The sequence below is a fragment of the Podarcis raffonei genome, chromosome 14, assembly GCF_027172205.1.
Source record: "Podarcis raffonei isolate rPodRaf1 chromosome 14, rPodRaf1.pri, whole genome shotgun sequence".
Classification (NCBI taxonomy): domain Eukaryota; kingdom Metazoa; phylum Chordata; class Lepidosauria; order Squamata; family Lacertidae; genus Podarcis; species Podarcis raffonei.
In genome coordinates, this window is record NC_070615.1 from 13,640,701 (window position 1) to 13,652,582 (window position 11,882).

At 42.7% G+C, this 11,882-nt stretch overlaps 1 protein-coding gene across 2 annotated transcripts in view; it reads right to left on the bottom strand.

Annotated features, from left to right (window-relative positions):
- Nucleotides 1-9,339, bottom strand: part of CEP152 (centrosomal protein 152) — a 39,484-nt gene extending 30,145 nt beyond the window's left edge. The window contains exons 1-6 of one of the 2 annotated variants that reach the window (XM_053364619.1): nucleotides 9,231-9,339; nucleotides 5,761-5,888; nucleotides 3,968-4,059; nucleotides 3,691-3,760; nucleotides 3,199-3,531; nucleotides 2,252-2,411 (exon numbers count right to left, since the gene is read on the bottom strand). In XM_053364619.1, coding sequence (XP_053220594.1) covers nucleotides 2,252-2,411; nucleotides 3,199-3,531; nucleotides 3,691-3,760; nucleotides 3,968-4,059; nucleotides 5,761-5,862 — 757 coding nt within the window. In that variant the 5' untranslated portion in view covers nucleotides 5,863-5,888; nucleotides 9,231-9,339. Of the gene's footprint in view, nucleotides 1-2,251; nucleotides 2,412-3,198; nucleotides 3,532-3,690; nucleotides 3,761-3,967; nucleotides 4,060-5,760; nucleotides 5,889-7,974; nucleotides 8,138-9,230 lie in introns of those variants that run through there. The other variant, XM_053364618.1, reaches the window with a different exon arrangement.
- Nucleotides 9,340-11,882: the final 2,543 nt, after the last annotated feature.

Consider the following 11,882-nt stretch of genomic DNA (forward strand, 5'->3'; position numbering starts at 1 on the left):
GCAATAGCTCTGTGGCTGTCTGCAATTTGACCATTCATATAGACTTCTTCCTTCCTAGTTCCCATTTAGTTTTTGTTTATGAATCTTACACAAATCATATGATGGAAAGGCAGAGCGCCTTCCACAAGATCAAGGGCGGGGCGGTCTGAGCACGTGTCTTGTGAGGCTTGTTGTGAGCATGTTGCTTGAAGGGTGTGTTCATGGCTGGCTGGTTTATCTGCCAGAGAAGGCTCCTTCAGGGTGTAACCAATTTTTTGTTCTGCTGGCAAATAGTGAGCCAATCACTGCAGCAACTATCAGAGCCTGTGTTTATTATGGGTAGGAAATGTCTGAAAGCTGCTCACTGTGAAGGCAGTACACCTTGCAATACACACCTAATAAAAGGGCTACCTCTGCCAAGGTGCAAAGCTCTATTTTGTAGGGATGAGCAAACGTAAATGCTGGCCTGAGTATGCAGGGCTGCTGAAATAGCTGTTACTCTTGTCAAGTGGGCAGTAACACGCCTGGGTGCCTACAGGTGTTGTGATTCATAGACTAGAATGAATATGTGTATGTGTGTGTGTGTGTGTGTGTATACACACACCCCCCACACCCCCCACCCACACACACACACACACATATATATATATATATATATATATATATATATATATATACACACACACACACACACACACACACACTCACTCACTCCCACATATTATACACCCACACCCACCCTTAATTCACCCTGCTATGATAGGATGAAATGATACAAAGCGCTTTGTTTTTTCGATGTGTGTCCTAACTGCCCTTCTGAAATCTAGCATGTGCCAAGATTGCTCTATAGGGTGGGAGACGTACAGGAAAAAGGATAGAAATATAAATTCCTAGGTACCGTGGAAAGTGGTGTTGGTTTTTGTGTGAAATGTAGGGTCTGTATGAAGAATCACATTGTCCTTGTGAAACAGTTCTTTTTTCACTGAGAGAGCCCTGAACGCCTGGCAGAGGTAATGCTACCTGGAATGCTACTTTTAAGGAGAGTAGGCGCAGAGAAACCAATCTGGTGGGTTCAAAAGGAGGCTGACCTAGCACCTTCAGGTCCATGTGTAGTCTCCAAGTCAGAAATCTGTGAACTGTTGGTCAGCGAAGGAGTGCTGCCCTTCTGAGGAACCTTTTCACTTGTAGGTGTGGCCAACAGACCTGTGGCTCACCTGGGATAGCACTGAAGTTAGTGCAGAAACTTGGTGTCTCAGTGTGTTGGGCTTGAGGTTCTGTTCCATGCCAGATTATAGGAACTGCAAGAACTCTGAATCCAGGTTCCAGTTTGCTCATCCGCTTTCTATGGCACCATCTGGAAAAGGCTCCCCACAAAAGGCCTCATAAATCCAGTTAGTTGACGCCTTCTGGAGGCCAGAATTGTGTCAATCACCTGTGTAGCTCGTCCAGTCTTCTGGAGTCTTTGCCTCTCAACCTGAGAGAGGTCCAATATTGGCCTGGATTTTGGAAAAGGCATGCCTGTTCAGTCTTCACTCTGCTGGCTAGATATAGTCTGATGAGGTAGTCTGTTGTACTGTGCTGTGCTACAATCAAGGCCAGGTTTTCTTCTGCAAAGATAAGGAAAGCTTGTGCCTCTTTTAGGAGCAAGTGTGATCTGCCAACCCCTTGGTATTCTAGGTGTGCTTTTGTGGTTGTGTCTTCTGTCAGGACCAACACTTTTGTGGCAAATGGTGACTGTGAAGTGTCTTCGTGCTAGACTGACTGCCCTGAGCACTAGCCAGTTTATGGTGTGTGTCGCTTCACTGCTTGACCAAGTTGTTTGCGCCCCTTACTATTGGCAGTGTGCATTTGGTTAGCTAGGATGGATCCAGCCACCAGCTCAGAGACTGTTTCACCAGCTTGTGTGTGCAACTTCATCGCTGCAAAGGTTTTTCCAGTTGGGAGCCAAAGAAGACAGTAAAGAAGGAAATGAAGTTAGGGTTGTTGTTTTTTAGAATATACTTCAGAAAAAGAGCAATAAAGAGAAAAGGGCAAAGATAGGTAGCAGGAAAGGAAGCCAGCACAGAACACAGACAAAGAGAGCAGAGCAGAGGAAATACAACCACTTTAGGAGAAGGCAGAGACTAAACTGAAGAAGCCTAAAGGGGAAAGCACATATAGATCAACTAGTCACATGTCCCTGACTTAGGCAAATCACAGGGCACCACCGTCTATAAGGATATCTCATCTGCAACCCTCAGAACATCAACTCTTAGAGTAATTAACAACTTACCCTCACCAGTACCCAAAAATTCTTGTTGCATCTCTTCAAATACGTCATTTCTTCTTGTTGCATCTGGAGAAATAGGGACTGATTGCTGGATGTTATTCTGGTATGGCTTATATACTACTTTGTAAGGCTCCACAGTTGTTTCTGAAGTGCCACATTGCAACTACAACAGAAAAACATAATTTCTTTTAAAAGTTGCTTCTTACATTTGTTATCAGACTTCCAATACCCAATTATGAAATATACATGTACTGTATAGTGCCACATATAAAGGAAGCATATATAAGTCCCACTTTTCCCTTTAATACATATGACTAAATTCATACTCCTTGCCTCTCATCACCCATGTACTTTATTTTTTATTCTATTTGTTTTTTTCTGTTGTTGTTTTTTACAAAGTAATAATCATAAATAAATAAGAATAAAAGTATGCACCCCACCACCGAGGCCATTCCATTGTAACTATCCAACCTCCCAAAATTTCTACACCTCTTGCAATGGTTTGACCCCTTTCCATTTTAAAAGTACAAATTCTACAAACACCTTTGATATCTCCTCAAAATTATTTCTCCTGCGTATTCCTTGTCTTACCTTAATGATAAATGTTACTTTATCATTAATAGCTATATCCCACACCTCTTTATACACCCATGAACTTAAAAGAAAACACTTCCTGTATTTTCTATTTGTTTCTGATACCAGGCTCAAACACTATGTGAAATGTAGTACCCCAAGACCTTAATTTGGAAACCATTACTTGGAAATAAGCCCTAACGATTTCAACAGAGCTTAGACCCAACTCAGAAGTGCCAGATTTGCTGTTTGAAAGTTACAAACTGACTTAATCTTGAGGTTGTAGTTTTCTTGCAATGCCACTAGTTTTTACAACTTTGGAAGATGAGTATCAGGAAATGAGAAAACAAAATAGCAGCTTCAAAGAGTCTACATACCTTCAAGTTTTCCTTCTTAGCATCAATGAAATTGTCTGCTTTGCTGTGTTGCTTACTGAACTCTTGCTGGTGACCATTTGTGTATGGCCTAAAGTTTTCTGGAAGGTGATATATATTGTCTTGTTGGTAGTGGCTAGATGCTTTAAACCCATCTCCTCCCAGATACACTTCATCAGATCCATCCTCACTAGCTCTGCCAGAAATCTCATACATGCTTTTATCTTCATCTTCATTGTGATGCTCTGACCAGTCACTGCCATGCATTTCACCTTGGAAGTTGCCTTGGTCATATAAAAAGCGCTCAGCATACAAATTCTGACCCTGTTCATAGTCCTGTGAATAAAGTTAGTTAGCACAACTGGGTACTAGCTATGTTACAGCTAGAAAAGTTTGAAAGACAACATGAATAAATTATTATTTTGCAAATCTGAGCAGAGATAAACAGGCAAGCAAGCATGCCAATCTGGTCTACTATACGTCGTATTAACTTACACTTGGTGGATTTGTTGCAACTGGATGATCGTTCCATCTGTTGGCATCCTGATCCCAGGGTTTCTGCACTCTATAAAGAAAGCACGTGGAGCCATAGGAAACACATGAGCATATGTAGCATTATTGTGATATATATATTATTAGCTGAACTTTTTTCTTCACCTGGCCTCCTACTCAGGCAGTTGATGTTGCTCATACAGTTACTTTGAGTGACATTTGAAAATTTCAACACTGTCAGGAGTGGGTGGAGGATAATAAAGAGAGTCAAGTTTCTTACTGTTCATGGTCCTCGGGTGTACTGTAATCAGAGAGGTGATCTCCGCTGTCTTCTAGCATATCATGGGGAAGGTCTGTTAATAGCTGCTGCAACTGAAATAAAACTTATTATAGTTACTTAAACATGCAGAAGGTTGGACTAGATGATCCTCAGGGTCCCTTCCAACTCTACAATTCTATATTTATTTGATTCTATGGAGCACATATCCACTAACTCGACTTGTGCTTAAGCGAAAGAGGTTTTGGCGCCTTCAATATCAAAGGAATTAAACTGAGGAGAAGGCATGCTACATTGTTCTGAAAACGCCATACCATTATAATATTGCCACCACAGCACATATTATTCTTTCTCTGCTGGGCCATGAACATTTGCACAAAAAGTATGAAAGATATTCATTCTCATAAACAAGGCAGGTAAGATGGAATAGAACCATAGTAACACATTCATTTATGGGAGCTGACCTATTGCACAACCTACACATAGATGCCCTTGAGGGGCATGCTTTGCTGCTACCTAAAACAGTAAGCAAGATTAGAATTCATCAACTTGTTCAGCACAAAGTTGCACATCGGAAATATATCTGTAAGATTGTAGTTCAGACAATTAGGTTGGATACAGACGTGGCTGCAGCAGAACTCTGCTAAATGGATGCTTCGTAGGCAGAATTCAGAGAAGGAAGCTATTGTCGTTGTTGCTACTAGTTGCCCCTGCATCTCCTTATACTACACCCCCATGACTGCAAGAATCTGCTCTGGAAGGTTTGGGGACCCTATGAAAGTGTGGGAGATAGTGCTGTGGGATGCAGCAGATGTCTCTGTTGGATCAGAGTCCCTTGGGGGAATAGAAAGACTGTCTTCAGATTGGACACTCTGGACCCAATGCCTGTAAGTGACTACTTGAAAATAATCAGGAGCGATAGGTTACCCAATCACCAGTTTCTTTGTATGAGCTTAAAGGTAAAGGTAAAGGGACCCCTGACCATTAGGTCCAGTCGTGACCGACTCTGGGGTTGCGGCGCTCATCTCGCTTTATACAGCTTCCGGGTCATGTGGCCACCATGACTAAGCCGCTTCTGGCGAACCAGAGCAGCGCACGGAAACGCCGTTTACCTTCCCACTGGAGCGGTACCTATTTATCTACTTGCACTTTGACGTGCTTTCAAACTGCTAGGTTGGCAGGAGCAGGGACTGAGCAACGGGAGCTCACCCCATTGTGGGGATTCGAACCGCCGACCTTCTGATCGGCAAGTCCTAGACTCTGTGGTTTAACCCACAGCGCCACCCGCGTCCCATTTGTATGAGCTTATCCCTCCTCTATTCTAGCACTCCATTCCTCACATTTCTCAGAATACAGGGTGCGAAACTCTCCCCCAGCCCTCTGTCTGTCTCTCACACCCACACACAGAGTTCTCCACCTCAACTCCTTGATGACTTAGAGAAGCCAAGACAGGTAGCTGATTTGAATGTTGCACTGTTTGTCTTGACATGACATTATATTGATATGCAAGCCTGCCTGAGGGAAGAGGTGTGTGACAAAAGCTATCCTATCCTCCTGGCCTGAATACTGCCTCCTGCTCTGCTCCCGGAATTGATGGAGGGTGGGGTTTTATCAAAGGTAAAGGAACACCCACAACTGCTGCTGACTTCAGAAAGGAGTCGCTGCTCTTCTAGACAGAATCTGTCTAGACAGAACTATATAACTGCGTTACAAGAATGGCAACACCCTTCCCCAGTATTTCTTTGTTGAGGAAGTTACTTTTCAGCAACTAACTAAAATAAACTTTCTTTACTTACTTGGAGCAAGGAATCCTGTATAGAGTGCACCTGTTCTTCCAAACCTTCAGTGAGGTTTTGGTACTTAGAATGGATCTCAACTGATACATCTGTGCAGTACATTTTCTTTTTTTCACGTTACTAGAAAACTGTACACAACATAAGCGATTATGGTGTTTTAAATTAAATACCCAATTTTTCTTCATCCTAAAACTAGCAAACTTCATCCTAAAACTATACACGTTTGTTTATTAGAGGAAAGCATCAGCCCACAAAAAGAATAACAGGCAAATAGGAGAAATGCCTCTCTCATATTTTAGAGTGTGATTACTATATTACAAATCAAGGGGTAACCACATAAGTAAGACTGCACCAAAACCACCAGGGAAACTATACTTCTTCTTTTTGGCATGGGAATCAAGATTCTAAAGTTATCAAATTGTCATCTAAATGTTCTCAGACGTTCCAAGCTATACACTATCAACACCTTTTTGTTCAATGTTTACAATTACTATTTCTATATTGACTAGGGATTCAGTACTGCACAGAACTGAAGTGAAGTCGATGAGTTTCTTCTAAAGATCCTCTCACAAGAGGCACCTGGAGGGGAGCAGGAAACCTTTGGAGAGCGGAGAATGCTGGAACTGGATAAGTCAAGGTATAAGAACAGAGAGAGAAGGGTGAGCAAGGCCATGGAAGGTTTTGAAAGCAAAACTGAGGATCTTGCACAGGATTTGGGAACTGATAGGAAGTCAGTGTGGGGATTTAAGGAATATGATGACAAGAGAGGTGAATAATTTTAGTAGCAAAATGTGAGTTGACCAACGTGAGACAACAGAAGGCCAGAAGTGGGAATACAAAAGATGCCTAAGACATTGATTAATTTTTGCTGGGGGAGGGGCAGGGAGAGAGGAAGGGCTGCATTTTTATACTGTTGTAAAGGAGAAAAGATTGCGCCTGTTGTACAAGGATTTCAGATCATCTCTATGCAGGGTTTCCCAAACTTTGATCTCCTGCTGTTTTGGGACTATTGTTCCCATCATCCCTGACCACTGGTCCTGCTAGCTAAGGATGATGGGAGTTGTAGTCCAACAACAGCTGGAGACAAAAGTTTGGGAAACCCTGCTCTATGGATTAGACGAGGGATGGAGAATCTCAAAGCCAGAGACCAAATGCAGCTCTCTCCTTCTGGCCCTCAGGACTATTTGTAAGCAGCAGTCTCTTCCTGGCCCTGTTCCCCACCATCAAGCATGTTGCCTGGCTGGAATGTGCCCTTTACTATTATAATCCCTCCTGAATGAAGATATAAATATAGATTGATAAATACACAGTGTGTGTGTATACCTCTCACTTTGCTGTGGCTGGAAAATAGTCTGCTACATTAAGCTAACAAATCACACCCACTGGTCATGCCCGCTTTTGCCTCTAGACTTGCTCACCACTGCCATATGGTCCCCTTCTTCCTGGCATGCTTATATCACAGGTTTGGGATAGGGGGTATACAGAAAAATGTCCAACCAAGTCAGTCCCCATTTGCAGTATGAAGTGGTAGTACAGCCCATAAACATGTTTACACCTCTGCAAAAATTAGGGAAGCATGTCACCATCCCGGTGGAAGGCAGGGAATTAATTCAGTTAGTAATCAGCATACCTAAAGGAGGGAAAGTTGGGAGTTTTTAAAGCCATAGAAGGTGGCTTCAAAAAAACAAAAATCAAGGGTCTGGTGAATTCCATTTGATATCTGAACACGAATGCATTCTGGCAAATTATCCTAGCTTACTAGTTTGAGATAAATACTGTAGCTGTGATACTGTGAAAGCCAATTGCAAGGTGTATTAAGTGGGACAGGAAGCATATCCAGCAAGGAATACTTTCCCCCTTTAATGACCAAACTAGACAAGAAGCAAAACAAATTCTATGCTGATTATTTAGCATTAATGCAACAATGACAGGAGATTGTACTGGTCAGCTGATGGTGGTGTAAGAGCCACTCTGGTTCTCTAGGACCAAATCAATACAAGTATCTTGCTGCAATACAATTAACCAGCAATAGTTCTCCTATAAGCCCTCTTGACACAACTCCATTTAGAAATTAGCAGATTTGTGTGTTTTCTCTCTCTCCACAAAATATACAGAACTCTCAGGGAAAACTGATACACAGCAAAATCAGTTACATGTGCAACAGGCACCCTAAAACACTAAATAAATTAAACTAAATGTATAAGAAACACATACTGAAGTGCTGCATAGAACAGCAGAATCTCTCTTCATAACCAAGAGAGGCACCCACATTCCTAAATACTCCAGATAAGAGAAGGCATAATTCACAGTTCTGTTACAACAGCTGACTCCAACATGTACAGAAGCTTAAGAAATAGCAAATGACAAAAGCACTTTATTTAAAGGTGTTTTTTTAAACAGCCAGCCACACTAATAAGGAGCTGTTTCGGTGACATCATGAGACACTCAGGTGTAATTTCAAGAAGATTATGATGTCACTAGAAATGTCTTTCCAAGACAACAGTATTAGTCTTAACAGAAAATAGATTTCTGAGGTGGAGCCCAATCCCAGAATAAGAAAGTCACAGAAAAAGCTCAACAACTATACAAGTTGGACCTGCCATTATAGCTGTATAGCAGACATGCTAGGTCAGTCATATTGTAGAGCTGGAAAAGGTTCAGAAGAGGACAACCATAATGATCAAGAGCATAGAGCAACTCTTCTATGAGGAAAGGCTACAACATTTGGGCATGCTAGAAGTGTAAAGATTATGCATGGCTTAGAGAAAGTACATATATAGCAGGTTTCCTCAACCTTGGCCCTCCAGACATTTTGAGACTACAATTCCCATCATCCCTGACCACTGGTCCTCCTAGCTAGGGATCATGGGAGTTGTAGGCCAAAAAACATCTGGAGGGCCGAGGCTATTCTTTCCTTTCAATATTATGTTCTTCCCTTTCAAACTTTCTTAAAAGTTCAACCAGATGATTTTAAGACAAGATAGCTGCTGGCTGATGTAAATACGTTCACCAGCTATAGAGCTATTTTGGCTAGTAGCTGACCTGTTCTTCATGAAGTTGTCTGATCCTCTCTTAAAGCCACCCAAGTTGGTGACTGTTGCTATTTCTTGTGGAAGTGAATTTCAGAATTAACTGTGCTCTGTGTGAGGAAGTACTTTTCTTTCGTCTGTTCTGAATCTTTCAACATTCAGTTTCATTGAATGCCCACAAGTTTAATTTCATGAGAGATGGGAAAATTTCTCTCTATATATATCAGGCTTCCTCGTGAATTATATAATGAACTGTTTATGATATACTGCTGGGCCAGATGGGTCATCGGCCTGGTACATCAGGCTCTTAATATGTTCTAAATCATTTCCAATGTGGTCCTTAGTGCTGAACAAGTCATCTACCCCAGCATAAGAAAAAAGGAAAGTTGGGGGCGGGGAGAGAATAAGAAACATGAAGTTTTGGCAACTCTTAGTTTTCACCTCTTGCTCCCTAGCATAGTCCTCCTGGTCATATTCTTCATCTTCATGTTGTACTTGCAAAGCTGCGCTGTCAAAGTCAAGTGACATGTTTGCAATAATGTTTCTTGTTTCACCTGTGGTGGGGAAAACAAAAATTACACAACTGCAATTAATAATAATAATAATAATCTTTAGTGAAAGAGGAAAAGAGCCCTCAAACATACAGACACCGATCCTAAAGCGACGTTGCCATTATAGCCAGAATTTGTTAGAGCCTTGTTACTTAAAAATTCTTCGATACTGACTTCACCAAGACGGACACGCTCCACGGGTTTTCCGTGAAGGAGTGGTTGTTGGAGGGGATTTCTGGGGCAACGTGGACGCAACGCAACCCCTAAAAGCTTTCAAAAGGCACATAACAGCATAGTAACATAACAGGAGTTAATGTTTGGTTGCCTGCTCATAAGCAGCCATTTGGCCTATGTTACACCTTTTTAACATCTTTATGCGCCCCCTCGCCCAGCTTGTTCGGAGTTTTGGGCTGGGTTGCCATCAGTATGCCGATGACACCCAACTCTATCTGTTGATGGATGGCCATCCTGACTCGGCCCCAGACACACTGACCAGATGCCTGGAGGCTGTGGCTGGATGGTTACGTGGTAGCCGGTTGAAGTTAAATCCTTCGAAGACAGAGGTCCTCTGGCTGGGACGGGACGATATGGGATTGAGGGGGCAACTCCCATCTCTTGCGGGGGTGCAGTTAGTGCCAGCACCGTCCGTTAAGAGTTTGGGTGTAATCTTCGATACCTCCCTCTCTATGGAGGCGCAGATTACAGCTATAACAAAGGCGGCATTTTTTCATCTCCGCCAAGCTAAGCAGTTGGCCCCTTATCTCTCTCGCCCTGACCTAGCCACTGTGATCCATGCGACGGTCACCTCCAGACTGGATTATTGTAACTCGCTCTACGTGGGGCTGCCCTTGAGACTGACCCAGAAACTCCAGCGGGTGCAGAATGCCGCGGCGAGACTCCTTATGGGGTCTTCGCTGCGAGACCACATTCATCCGGTGCTATATCAGCTGCACTGGCTCCCGGTGGAGTACAGGATCAGGTTTAAGGTGCTGGTTTTAACCTTTAAAGCCCTATACGGCCTAGGACCCTCGTACCTACGGGACCGCCTCTCCTGGTATGCCCCACAAAGAAACCTACGGTCTGCAAATAAAAACATCCTGAAGGTCCCAGGCCTCAGAGAGGTTAGGCTGGCCTCAACTAGAGCCAGGGCCTTCTCGGCTGCGGCTCCAATCTGGTGGAACGCTCTGTCAGAAGAGACTAGGGCCCTGCGGGACTTGACATCTTTCCGCAGGGCCTGCAAGACAGAGTTGTTCCACCAGGCCTTTGGTCAGGGCGCAGCCTGACTCCCTCCTCTGGCAACCTGCACAGAGTTTTGTTGAATGGTTGCCATTAACTTGATTTTAATTAATTTTTATAATGAAATATTTTTAGAATGTTGGTTTATTTGATTGTTTGATTATTTGATTGTTGTTAGCCGCCCTGAGCCCGGCTTCGGCTGGGGAGGGCGGGATATAAATAAAATTTATTATTATTATTATTATTATTATTTCCTAAAGACTAACCCCCTCCATCCTACCCCATCCCAAATTTTTCATATAACATTCCCTACTTGCAGTTCAAGTGCCAAGTTTGTTCAGTTACATTACTATGCTTAGGAGGTTTGGTATTCTGAAGTAGAATATGGTTGTGGTACTGTAATTCATCACCAGACAGATACAAATAGCAACTCCCTATATAACCTTGAAAACAGACCAATTTAGTCTCAAATAAACACCTCACTAAACCTTCCAGTCACCTCTAAATTTATTCTCTGCATATTATTCTTTAAAAATTAATCTCAAGATTTGCTAACAAAATTATTATTTTGCCCCATCTGTTATGCTTTTGATGAGTTCTGTGAAACTCAATTGGTACTTGAGAGATTGAGAAATGCCTTGATGTTTGATTGCTGCATTTTTATAGATCCAACCCAGACTCTTCCACTCTTCAGTCTAAAAAAGCTAGCCTCAAGCATCCAACCTATGAATATAAAACGCTATTTTATTTTATAGTTGCTTTGCATAGCAATGTTTGCAAAAGAATGTGTAAATTGATGGCTTGCAGAGTTTACCTGTTACACTAGCAGGAGACGGGACCAGGAGAAGTTAGCCAACCTTTTTGGTTCTGACCCTCCAAACTGAAATAAAATTCCTTTCCCTGAAGACCCTGAGAGAGGCTAGAATCCATGAACCTAAATTCAAAGAATGGACAGCCCTACTCAGCCTAAGTTCAGAAAGATTAGCTTGGGAAATGTATTGTGTGTTGAGTGACTGAAACCTTGCTGAGTGAATAAGGTAGCGGGAAATATTTTGTGACGCTCCCACTATTCCTTCAAATTATAACAACATAAGAACAGCTCTTCTGGATGAGGCCATAGGTCCATTATATTCCAGCAGCCTGTGAGTGGCCAGCCAGATGCCCAGGGAAAGCCAGCAAGGAGTACCCAAAAGCTTAACAACACCCTTCCCACTTGTGATTCCCAGCGGCTGGTATTCAGAGGCATACCATCTCCAACAGTGGAGGTAAAAACAGAGCCATCATGGCCTTCTCAGTAGTGGCACCC